General features: G+C 39.2%; 1 protein-coding gene across 7 annotated transcripts in view; it reads right to left on the bottom strand.

Moving 5' to 3' along the window:
- Window positions 1–13,687, bottom strand: part of LOC127442937 (transcription factor 12-like) — a 145,953-nt gene that overhangs the window by 52,414 nt on the left and 79,852 nt on the right. For all 7 annotated transcript variants that reach the window (XM_051701346.1, XM_051701382.1, XM_051701364.1 and 4 more), the window contains 2 exons: window positions 2,040–2,172; window positions 1,257–1,309 (listed from right to left, as the gene is read on the bottom strand). In XM_051701346.1, coding sequence (XP_051557306.1) covers window positions 1,257–1,309; window positions 2,040–2,172 — 186 coding nt within the window. The remainder of the gene's footprint in view (window positions 1–1,256; window positions 1,310–2,039; window positions 2,173–13,687) is intronic.

Here is a 13,687-nt window from a genome sequence, read left to right as displayed (position 1 = left end):
AGTGTGATCTTGAAGAGAATCAGCGGCGAACGCTCTCTTACAATGGTAAAGTGCCGTATTCCCAGCTTGCACTGTCACTGCTCTTCCTTGCGCTGAATTGAGCTGCTTGAGTTATGAGTCACACAAGTGCACCTGCGGCCATGTGTTAAGTACTGACAAATAAAAGCCCTAAATCCATTTACACAACAAAGAAATGTACCCCGCGATGCTACCAATCTCTCCTCAACCCCCTTAACACCCCAACTTTTCCATCTTTTTCTGTCTTTCCCCCCATTTTTTCCTTTTGCATAAGTAGTGAAAATTACAGCGCTCCCTGTTTCCCCCGAGTCCTGTATTGCTGGACTCGTTCCAGACAAACTACGATTCAAACACAAATTTAAAGACAAATGTGGCGCGCAACTTCTTAATCAGGTCTTGTGGAAAAGTCACGCTAGATTTCTCGGCTGCTTGCTGTGCGATTATTGAGAGCTCACGAAGACTAATCCTGCTGCCACGCGCCTCTCAAAGGCCTTGTTTTGTTCTACAGGAATAATCAGAATCCTGACGTATTAACGTCTGCGTTCAACTGCGACCGGCATTGAGGTTTGAGGGCGAATCCAAAAGGAGGCTTTCACTATCTGTTCTAAGTTTTCCCTCAATGGATGTTCGAATGTGTGATTTTTGCATATTGTAATGATGGGAAGTGGGGGAGGGGGAGCGGGGGTCACAGGCAGAGTCAAGCTAAGCTCCACACTTCCTCCGCATCCTAATGTCTGGAGATCCACCGGGATTATCGCCCATGGAAATTTTCCCCCAATTCCGCGTTATTAATCTCTGTCTGTCCTCCTGTTCTGGCTACATAATGACTAATTAAACATCAAAAGAGCTGAGGCGGAGATGTGACATGGCAGCTCATGTCCTGAGCCCTTGTTCCCGTGGGTGAAGGGGGAGAGGAGGGTGCGTGCTGACGTGGACCCCCCCAAATCAATCAACCATCGTTACCGCGCACCTACATCCGCCACGTTCTAAACACTAGATTCACAAACACAACACTTGATTTCAGCCTCCTGTGCACGTGCTAGACATACACACATATAGACTGGCACCATGTCAAAAGGACGACTTTGGTAAAAACAGAATCATGTGTATTCACAAAATGTGTGTGTCGGCACACCAACGGCTTTCAATAAACAGGTTTGTGTGCCTGCGTGTGTGTTAGCATCCTTGTATTTTTAAAGCAAAGCAATGGGAGGAAGATGAAATGATGCTGTACTCACAGATGAAGGCAGGCCGGGGGGGACCTTGCGCACTTTCTTTGTTTGCAGAGGATCTGTAGAGATAATCCCAAAAACTACTTTCAGACAAGTGATGGGAAGGAAAGAATCAACAAGCATGCAGAGGCACTCAATCAGATGTCTCTTTGATTACTGGTTTACAAAGACAAACATGAAAGCATTAGATTAGTGCTGCAGAAATCAAGGAATTCAACAATCAGGCTGAAAAAACAAGTGGTAAAAATATATACAGTGGGGTTCAAAAGTCTGCACACAATTGGAAAATCTGGGACTCAAAATCTAATTTAAACCTGGAAATAAACAAAGTTTAAGGGGTTTAAAAAATGTAAAACAAAGACATGTTATGATGTAAAATTATTACGAAATATTTAAGATTCTGCACTATTTCTAGGTCACTAATTAAAAACATTTTTTACATCACATTGACTCCTTTGTTAATTCCTATGTTATCTCCTTTGTATGAAAGTTCACATTTACTTGCATGCATTGCATACAAAATGCTTTTTGCATCATTTTCAAGTCATACTGGGATAACATGAATCAAGTTTTGCAAAAAGTTCTAAAAGTTAATACCAGCTTGAGTGCATGCTGTCATTAAAATGTTGTTCAATTCATCTTTACACTCAGATTGTTGTGATGACAATATAATTTTATTTGTAATGACAAAATGTTATTAAATAAGGAAAATGCAAAACCAGAAGCACTTTATCCAGTGGACTCTTTTAAATCACTAGAGGCCATAAAGGGCATCAGACAGGAACTAACCCATTGAAGCTGGGTCCTGAAGGGGCCGTCTTCGTGGATTGGAGCCGGTGAAAGAGTAGAATGGTGAGGGTGACTTCCCAGAAGTGGTGACGGGCCCTGGGCTGGCCAACCCCATGTCTGGCCTCAGAGATGACTGCAAAAACACAGGAGGACATAATTTGATGCTGAAAAAAAAGAAAATCATGTTTATATTATGACCAGACCTGCTCAGAATCTGCTGACGTTTTTTAGATTTTCTGCACTGACTTGGGGGCAAAATATGCAGAATAATGCATGATGTATTTAAATATGGTATCATGTGTTAAATAGAGCTGAGAATACTACAGTCTATTTGGAAACAAAAGGTACTATCAGGTTACCCTAAAATATACAGTATTTAGTACAAAGTACAGATTGCATGCAAATCTGCAGGCGCAGATTCTGTATGGACCTGGTGATGACACAACTGACACAGTTTGCCAACAAGACTCTATACAAATTAAATCCAAAAATATCATCCACATCAAAAAAATTAGATATTGCGTGACCCATGATTGAACGTTTTATGTGGCACAACAGAAGGACAAAATGAGAACTCTAATTACAGAAAGCTCGCTCAGAGTTTTTCTGCTCTCTCCTCTCTTTACTAAACACAATTGTGCAGTTATTGATGTGAAAGTGCCAGCAGCCCAGTGAAGTCCAAGGAGAAATCGATCCAATCAGTCTGACCTAGTGATTCCCTCTCCTCCTGCTTGCGGTGAACTGCTATTGATCAGGCCTGATCACGGCCCCAGGGCACATCCACACACAGCCAGGGACACGTCCCCACTTAAAGGAGCAACGGGCCCAAGAGAGTCAGGGATGAGAGAGGAGGAGTGAAGGGGGGTTACGACAGTGGCCGGCTCAAACCTCATTAAACCATCTGTCTGATCTCAAGAGCTGTCAGCAAAAAAAAAAAAAAAAACCCTACCGACTTGATTTGACAAAACACCAGGTATAGAACCCATGAACCTGACAGGGCCACTAGTCTGTCAGCACAGAGCCAATTACGTTAGGAGGGAGGAGAGTCAGTGCGGCACCGTGGCCCGAAACCGGTGTCTGATGACCAGGAGAGTTGCATAGGCTTCAGGTTTTGTAAACGCTTTTGCTGGAGGCTATCGGACCCTTGACCAATATCCACTTGAACGGTCAGCCCCAGCAAACTGGGTTAAGAGGCCAATTAGAGAAGTAGCCCAATTATGCTAATCGTCTGCTGAGTTAAAGAGCAATGTGGGGAGGGGGATAAAAGAGTAACTGAGAATAGAAGGAATCAGGTAACAGGACTTTACTGGAAGACGCAGCATGCATTAAAGAGCCTCTGTAGATTACTGTAACTGTATTACTTAGCAAGATACACACAACTAAAAATCACAGAAAAGACAGCTTTAATTAGAGCTTTGCTATCCCTTAAAATGATATTAAAGAAAAACAACAACTTTATAACAGCTTAAACCTTTTATTTCAACATAGAAAAGGGTTCAAATAAAGAAAATGTAACTTCAAGTTGTAGTTTTTTTATGACAAAGTCACTGCCCTCAATACTGCGATCATTACCATATCGGCAAGCATACGAGGACAATAGAGTTTTTGCACACAAACGCACACCACACACACACACACACACACACAGGTTTCTATTTGGTTATGATGGAAATGAGAAGAGACAGGAAATGATTTCTTATTTATTTATTTTACATGATCTGAGAGTAGCTTTATTAACTTGGTCATTACCAAACTGTTTAGAGCTTGAGAATGTACAAAATCTGAAACAATCCATTTATTTATTAATTTATATTTTTTTATCCAGTGTTAATTGACTGCTAGGTAACTAGTTTTTTTGGCAAGTCCAACGCTTATCCAAGTTCTCTCCAAAAAGTTAGAAATGTCATTACCATCAGACACAATATCAAAAATCCACACCATCATGCATTATAATCCAGTTGAAGGTTGATCAAGGCAGTGATCACATCTTTATTCCAGGACATGTGATTGAATGTTTTACAATACGGTAAGCATAGTTTGAAGGTTTCATTTAAAACATTTTTAAGTCGACAAAAGTGATTCTTCTAATTGAAGAATCACCCATTAAAGGTGCACTCAGTAAGTTTTTACTCATGAAAACAGTTAAACTTCTAAAGACATGAATTGTAATTTTTCCAATATATGTAGGAAATCATGACCACTCACATTACAATGAAGACTCCAGTCATATCAGAAACCTTACAGAAACTGTTTTATTCTACAACCCCAATTCCGAAAAAGTTGGGACAGTATGAAAAATGCTAATAAAAACAAAAAAAGTGTGATTTGTAAATTATATTCACCCTTTGCTATATCGAAAGCACTACAATTATACATTATATGATGTTTTTCCTTATGAATTTCATGTTTTTTGAAAATTTACTGTATTTTCAAATCAGATGATTGCAACACGCTCCAAAAATGTTGAGACGGGCAATTTAAGACTAATAACAATTTGATGAGTTGAAATAACAAGGCGATGTGAAACAGGAGATGTTAAACAGGTGAGGCAATTGTGTCATAGTATATAGGGAGCCTCCAAAAACAGCCTAGTCCTTCAAGAGCAAGGCATTTCACCCTCTACAGTGCACAATATAGTTAAAAGATTCAAGGAATCTGATCAAATCTTGGTGCATAAAAACTTTCTAAACTTAACAAACTTGTGCCTTCTGTGCCCAAATACTTAATAAGTGTTATTAGAAGAAATGGTGATGTTTCACAGTGGTAAACACTCGACTGTCCCAACTTTTTTGGAGCGTGTTGCAATCATCTGAATTGGAATTACTGTACATTTTCAAAAAATGACATTCGCAAGGAAAAACATCATATAATGAGTAGTTGTAGTGCTTTCAATATATCAAAGGGTGAACATAATTTACAAATCACTCCTTTTTGTTTTTATTAGGATTTTTAATTATTTTTCATACTGTCCCTACTTTTTGGGAATTGGGGTTGCACATGGAAAGGGTCCGCACATGGGGGTTGCCACCGTCCTGTTATTTGACACTTTCACTCATTGATTAAAGTACTCATGGCTGATTGTGAATATAAAATTTCTACAATGGCATCTGAAACTGAAAACTATTGATTTTAAATGATGCTGCATCCAAGCCACTAGGTGTCAGTGTAAATCCAAGATGACACAAAGACAAAAGTTACTGAGTGCACCTTAACAAAATCTAGGACCATAAACATTTTATACTATTTTTTTTAAATTTAATAATCAAAATAAACACTTATAATTTCACATGTATACAAATGTTTATCTAACACTATTTCAATGCATTCTAAGCAACAAACACTGAACTTGGAGTATACTGATAATAAATAAGATATGAAAGTCAGATTGAAGTCATAATCAAAGCACTAGTTATGGCCACAGAAGGAAGTGCTTAAAAATAGCAACTCCTCCATGAATTTAGCCGATTAAAGAGATGGCCATCAGATCGTGTGAAAATCAGGTTGGCTTCTTCTTTACTGCAGGAGGAATAAGGGGGAAACAAGCTCTCCAAAGTGACAGGCTGTCAGCAAGGTGGCTTCATTGACATTGACATGGCAAAACAGACTGACTAGTGTTGCCTTTGTTCAATGATATGAAATCCTCACAGCAATATTAGCTTCTTTTAGTCGCGATACAAAAACAAGACGAGGAAACACTGGGGACAGCTGAAAGACCAACATAGAAGTCATTTAGAAATCCAGGGACATTTACTAGAGATTTGTAATTAATCAAATTCTATTCAAAAATTATGTTGAAAGAACTTGTGCTTGCATAAAACTGCTGGTAAATGGGATTGGGAAGAGAATCTGTTAAAGCTGATGTAACTTTTTCTGTGTTAAAATACCTTTTCTTATCCTAGCTTAATATGCAGGTAACTGTAAGTAAGCAATTTTAAGGTTAATTTTCTCGAGAGTTTTAAACACTGTGTATCTGTGGCGCTATAAAAATATATCTGTTTGTTTTGAGTGAGTGTCCATACCGACACAATAATATTGAATCAACCAATGGCGTGAGTTGGGAGCGGGGCTATCTGTTTGTTCAATGAACAAAAGACAGTGGACATATTCAAAAAACAGATTGAAAACAAATATTTATTTTTGCAATTCAGTTCGCTTCAGCTTTAAGTTGAATACAGAATTAACAACAATTTTGCATTTAATGAGGAAATTGTGAGTGGTGCTTGTCTGTGCAAAACTTGAAGCCACAACGTTAGGGTGTTGTGAGTGGTTACCAGGGTATTTTAAGAAGTTGCTAAGGTGCTATAAGGGTTTTTTGGCATGTTGCTATGAGATAACTAGGGTGTTCTGGGTGGTTGCTAGGGTGTTGCTAGGTTATTGCCCAAATCAAAAGAGCCCATATTATGGTCCCTAGATAAGGTTCAGATTCTCTCCATCGATGTAAATTTCTGGGATTTTTTTTTTTTTTCAGTCTGATTGTTAAAATAATAATAGTACACCTCTTCTGAGCAAGCCGTATAATTTGAGATATAATTCTTGTTTGTAGCACAAGTGTGCAGAACAAGTTACGTATGTAAATCTAATACTTAAAGTCCAGGGTATACTTAGTTTTTCAGCGTTTCTGATCTGATCGCGCCCGGTCGACCATGTTGCCTTTCAAAGTATACTTTTCTGACAGCGAGCGAAAAAGAACGCATTCGACGCATGAACACTACAACTGCATTTTGATACTCTTTTAGTACAGCTGATGGCCGGCTCATGCATGGACGATGCGCACAGACGAGGACAGCGTCTGCGGGTTGAGAAAATCTGGGCTGCGCATGGTCAGGGCGCGGACCGTGCTGATGACAAAATTTTCGTCACGCAAACAGTGCGTGGAGCCATAGCATGCTCAGGCCTTTAGGGTTAGGGGTCTTTTCAAATCTCTTAGCAAGCACTACTAATAAAACTGCATTTAGAGCCATTCATTTCCCACTAAGGCATGTATATGTTTGTGTATGAACATGGCCATGTGTTAGCAGGTGAGAGGAAAATGACTGGCTGCCACAGTTTAGCCTTTAAATCAAGCATTTGGCTTACATGCCAGTCTGGTAAATCTTGTTGATACTGAGCAGCAGTGTTCATTATAAGAGCACTAGACAGAATCACAGGGCTTCACTCTGAGCCCGCCCACATCTGAACAATCATCCTTCTGAGTGAAATGCCAGGCAGATTGTCGGTCGATAATAGCAGTCATCTGTCAACCGCATCCTGCCACAACAAACAGAATAATCCTCCACACAGGGGACAAGCACAGAGCTTACCTACAGCCATCACACCACACTGCTGAATACACACTGCTCAGCTCTTATCGTGTCAGTATTTTCATATTTCTCATGTTTGGAACTGGGTAAATGATAGTACAAAGTTAAAGATTACAATGGTAGAGCATTTCTAAATACTGTATATTGCTAAGCAACACCAAGCAAAGAGTTAATTCACATATTATTTTAGGATGAACAGAATTATGTGAAAAACTGTAAACTGGTCAAATAAAGCCACTTTTACCTGTAGAGACATGTACACACTTGCTGCACATGTGAGCTGAAGGGTACTTATTCAATTAAGCTGTGTGATATCGTTGACGAAAACACTTTCTATGAAGCATGTATTTATAATGCATGCCTTATAATAAACCTTATACAGTGCTGTGAAAAAGTATTTGCCCCATCCTGATTTCTTTTTGTTTGATATGCTAAATTGTTTCAAAAATTCTAACAAAATCTAACATAAAACAAAGGCAATCTGAGTAAACACAAAATACAGTTTTTAAATGATAAAAGTTATTTATTGAAGCAAAAAAGTTATCCAATACCAACTGGGCCTGTGTGGAAAAAGTATTTGCCTCCTTAGTTACTAAATCCCCAAATCTATGAAACTGCTTTCATAATGGGGTTCATCTGGACTAGACACACCCAGACCTGATTACTGCCAGCCCTACTCAATCAAAATTAAACAGAACTTTTTTAGCAGCATGAAGTTGGCTAAAATGTCTCACCCAGTAGCACTCTATGCCAAGGTTGAAAGAAATTCCAGAAATAATGTGGAAAAAGGTGACTGAAATACATCAGTCTGAGAAGGGTTACGAAGCTATTTCAAAGGCTCTGGGACTCCAAAGAACCACAGTGAGAGCCATTATCTCCAAATGGAGAACACTTGGCACAGTAGTGAACCCTCCCAGGAGTGGCCGACCTTCCAAAATTCCCCCAACAGCACAGTGACGACTCATCCAGGAAGTCACAAAAAAGCCAAGGACAACATCCAAGGAACTGCAGACCTCTCTCACATCAATAAAGGTCACTGTTCGTGACTCCACTATCAGAAAGACACTGGCCAAAAATGCCATCTATGGAAGATTGGCGAAGCGAAAACCACTGCTAACCCAGAAGAACATTAAGACTCATCTGAATTTAGCCAAAAAAAACCTTGATGATCCTCAAACCTTTTGGGAGAATTTTCTGTGGACTGATGAGTCGAAAGTGGAACTGTTTGGAAAAAAAAGGGGTCTGGCGTAAATTAAACACAGAATTTCACAAAAAGAACATCATACCTGCGGTCAAGCATGGTGGTGGCAGTGTGATGGTGTGGGGATGCTTTTCTGCTTCAGGACCAGGGCGAATTGCAATAATTGAGGGAAACATGAATTCTGCTCACTACCAGAAAATCCTAAAGGAGAACGGCCGGTCATCAGTCCGAGAGTTAAAGCTCAAGCGCAACTGGATTATGCAGCAAGACAATGATCCAAAGCATAGGAGTAAGTCCACCTCTGAATGGCTCAAAAGAAGCTAAATTAAAGTTTTGGAGTGGCCTAGTCAAAGTCCTGACTTGAACCCGATTGAGATGCTGAGGCAGGACCTTAAATGGGCAGTTCATGCTCGAAAACCCTCCAATGTGGCTGAACTAAAGCAGTTCTGCAAAGAAAAGTGGGCCAAAATTCCACCACAGCATTGTGAAAGACTGATCTTCAGTTATAGGAAGTGTTTGGTTGCAGTTGTTGCTGCTAAAAGTGGCACAACCAGCTATTAAGTTTAAGGGGACAGTTAGTTTTTAACTAAGAAGGCAAATACTTTTTCACACAGGCCCAGTTGGTATTGGATAACTTTTTTGCTTCAATAAATAACATTATCATTTAAAAACTGTATTTTGCGTTTACTCAGGTTGCCTTTGTTTTATGTTATATCTCGTTTGAAGATCTAAAACAAATTAGTATGAAAAATACACAAAAGTAGAAGAAATCAGGGCAAATACTTTTTCACATCACTGTAATATGTTGTATTGTATCATAAATACAATTTATGCAATAAATACATTTATAATGCATTATAAATACAGGTTTAATGGTGTTATAATGCTTTGTAATCTTGAAAGTTATAACCACAAATAGATATTATATCATATTATAACTGTTGTTACATTTATTTATGATACAATACAACATATTATATGGTTTATTATTATGCATGTTAAGAACACCCTTATAATGCATTAGGGCTGGGTATTGATACAGATTTCCTGCTTCGATTCGATTTCCGATTCAATATCCATTCATATGGGTTTATTTCAGTTATAATGACCCTTTTAACCGAAATATAAAATAAATGATCTCCCAGCTAATGCTGTTAATTATACAGGGGACGTTTTAAGTAGGTTCATTAGGAAAATATACATTTTACTAATTATAGGTCATGTGACGCCATGCAAGAAGCAGACGTGTGAACGACGAGCTCTGCGCACTTTGCTAAATTTTTAATTATTCTCATGTTATAATCTGGTGAAACTCGATACACCCAGTTACACATTTGCTCTTTGAGGTAAAACATGGCAAAGAAGTCAAAATCATCTGGAGACATTAAAAGACACTTACGTGTTCAGGATGAAAGCCCCAACAGGCCTACAGACCGGGGACTCGATTTGGATGGCGTGGCGGGAGAAGAGATCCAGCATCAGTTGGACCTGCTGACGAAGGTTCTTGCTGACTTGGAGGATCTCGCTGTAAAACGTCGATCGATTACGGCGATGGAAATAAAATTCTCTGAGTTAGTTACAAGAGTGTCAGATGCTGAGAAACAAATTGATTATTTGGAGTCTTCGGAGAGGGAATTATCCGCTAATCCGCCTGCAACCAAAGAAGATCTTGAGAATAGAAGCCGCAAGAATAACATCAGAACTGTTGGAATTCCTGAGCATGAGGAGGGCAGAGATATGGTGAAATTCCTAGACGAGCTCTTCCCGAGTCTGATCGACATAACAGGCCACAAGCTGGAAATCAAGCGAGCTCACAGAGTCCCTGATCGGAGATCTGCTGAGGGAGACAGGCCCCGATCGATCCTGGCCAAATTTCTGAGGTCATCCGATAAAGATCTTGTGTTGCGCCAGGCGAGGAGCAAAGGGAAGCTTTCTTGAAGGAATCATAATATTTTCTTGTTCCCGGACTTTGCGAGCTCGACAAGAGAGAAACGTGATCGGTTCAAGGAATGCAAGAAACTCTTACATCAGCGAAAGATCACTTTTGCATTGATGTTCCCTACCAAACTGAGAATAGAAACGAAGGACGGTCGCAAAGTATTTACATGTCCCAATCAGGCAATGTCTTTTATAGAATCAATGGGTGAGTAAACCGTCGGATGTTTCTCATGTGAGTGGGTCGACTCGCTGTACTTACTCTGGCTTTTGAGGAAGCTGGGCGTCATTTTGGTTTCTTTTTGCTTTAGCTCTGCCTAGCGGCTGGAGTTTGTTTTGTGAATAACACTTTCCTTAAAGACGCTTTTGCATTGACGGAAGATTAATTTTGCATGGAAGTTCCCGGCCAGTTTGAGAGTGGACACTACGGATGACCGCAAAATATATACATGCTCACACAAAGGATGTCTTTTATAAAGTTGACGGATTGAGTAAGTCATGGTATATACTTTTATACGGCCTCCGGGTGAACTGACTTGACCATCCGGGGAACCGGGATGTCGGTTTTGTTTCTTTTTGTGTTGGCTCCGCCTAGCGGCTGGAGCTTGTTCCTTTTACGGGACACTGGAATGATTAAGTCATCCGCTGAACTCATAATGGCTGGCTAACTGAACATTCGTTTGTCTATCCGTGAAACTGAACGGTTTTATATCAGCTGAAATTTGTTTTGTGGAGGATAACACCTTTAAAACAGTTCTGTGAATTAATCTACATGTTCTTTGTGTTCATTCTTCCTTTTGGCTGGGGGTTATTTTACAATGTATTTTCTGTTATGTAATTTTGCTTCACAAATTTGTGAGGCAAAATTGAGCAATCCGATGGCAAAGTTGTCATGGGGGCTCGTGGGCATTCATGGACTTTTGAGTTTAGAGGGATTGTTGCCGGTTGGCACTCTCGTGCGCGGGGTTAATGCGCACTTTTTTCTTTTTTCTGTTTGTTTTGTTTGGGGGGAAGTTCGGGGTTTGATTGTTTTACTAATGGGGAATGTGGTCTGTATAATTTTGTTTTTGACACAGTTTATTTTTTTATTATATCAATATGTCAGTTGTTAATTAAAATTGTGCAAGTCCCCTAGAGCAAAGATGACGCTTCACAGGATGTGTAAACATCTTGGTCTTACAGATATTTGGAGACTTTTGAACCCATCTGGGAGGGACTATACATTTTTTTCATCAGTAGATAAGATTTACTCTAGAATAGATTTTTTTTTTATATATCCAAGTCCCTCATTCCATCTGTTGTTGATTGCTCAATTGGAAACAATTTACTCTCAGATCACTGGTGTGTTTAGAGGTGTTGCCACATGTGAAGAAAAGGAAATCATATAGTTGCCGCTTTAATAATAATATAATTTAATTAATAATTTTATTTATCACACATTATACATTTGCACATATACAGTGAAATTATTTTTTTCACATATCCCAGCTAAGCTGGGGTCAGAGTGCAGGGTCAGCCATGATACGGCGCCCCTGGAGCAGATAGGGTTAAGGGCCTTGCTCAAGGGCCCAACAGTGGCATCTTGGCGGTGCTGGGGCTTGAATCCCCGACCTTCTGATCAGTAACCCAGAGCCTTAACCACTGAGCCACCACTGCCCCCACCAAACCACTGCCCCCACCCCACCACTGCCCCCACCAGGGATAATGTATCCCTTTTGCAAAATTCTGAATTCCAACAAATTTTAAAGGCTGAAATCAATGTCTATATGGAGACCAACTGGTCCTCAGTATCCTCTGTTGGCATGGCTTGGGAGGTACTGGTTCTTAGGGGATGGATCATACAGTATGCCTCATTCACCAAAAAATCCAAAACACAAGAACTCGTGGAATTGGAGGGGAATATTAAAAGTTGTCTAATGGCCTCAGAGAATTGACTCAATTGAAATACAGATATAATACTATTTTGTCACGGAAAGTGGAGTTTTGGCTATTCAGGGCAAGACAGTCATACTTTGAGACGAGGGACAAAGCAGGGAAGCTTCTGGCTAGATATATAAAATAGAGAGAGTCTTTTTCTACCATTCCCTCAGTGAAATCTGCTGGTGGTGAAATATTTACCCCGGCCACTGCTATTAATAATCCTATTAATTATATATATATATATATATATATATATATATATATATATATATATATATATATATATATATTTATATATACACATATATAGTTTTTTTTTTCTTTGTGTGTGTATTTTAGCTTTGACCACAGGGATGTTTGTTGGGGGTCAAGGTGAGGTGAGTGATTGGGAGGGGAAAAGGGAATAATGGGGGTTAAAAGTTGATTCTGTACATACATGTTTTGTTTTTCTGTTTCATATGTTGGAGTCAATAAAAAGTGTTAATCGGAAGAAAAAACAAACATTTGACAGATGTTTTCATAATTTTGTGGATTACTGTTAAGCAAATTGTGATTTTAGTTGACTAAAATGTATACAACATCACACCTGTAAATATTGTCTAACTTCAAAAGGACATTTTAATAAAATAAAAACAATATACTGTAAAAAACTGAACACTAAAATGGTACTTGGAAAGTGCATTAAAAGCTCTGTTTGGTACAGTATTAGGGCATTCTGGTGGCTACAAGCACATATAGACAGGGCTTAGTAAGCGTATGTATTGATGCATATGTTTTGCATTTGGATTAGGGCCATGTATATGGATTTTCTACCAATTATGACATTCTGTATGTGAAACGTAAGCAGCATCACCACTATTGGTGTTATTGTGTTAAGTCTTTGTTTACAGTGGACGTCAATACTTCAGATCTAAATAAATCCATTGTTTTTGTTGCTGTACTACTTCCTAGTTAAAGAAAGCAGCCAATGAGATATTTTGAAGGCAGAGATACAGGGGCCACAGCTGGCTCAGACAGTTTGAATATTTAACTCAATAAAAGGCGGACAAGTTTCACATCAGGTTCAAATGATGCAATAATACCTTGCTGAGAGAGAGGTTTAGCCTGCAAATGATGACAAACCTCATAAAAAATGGGCTGTTTGGCTTTGAGAAAAATCCTGTAACCGCTTCCCATCACCACCAAACACTTGATAGATTACTAGTGTGGATATTTCCATACTTGGCCCTCGGTGAACAAATAGGGCCTTTTATTAGGTTCTGCAATGCGTGTTGCTCAATTTTGGAAGCAGA

This window comes from Myxocyprinus asiaticus, chromosome 1 (genome assembly GCF_019703515.2).
Source record: "Myxocyprinus asiaticus isolate MX2 ecotype Aquarium Trade chromosome 1, UBuf_Myxa_2, whole genome shotgun sequence".
NCBI classification, from domain to species: Eukaryota; Metazoa; Chordata; class Actinopteri; order Cypriniformes; family Catostomidae; genus Myxocyprinus; species Myxocyprinus asiaticus.
This window is presented reverse-complemented; position numbering and strand designations above follow the sequence as displayed.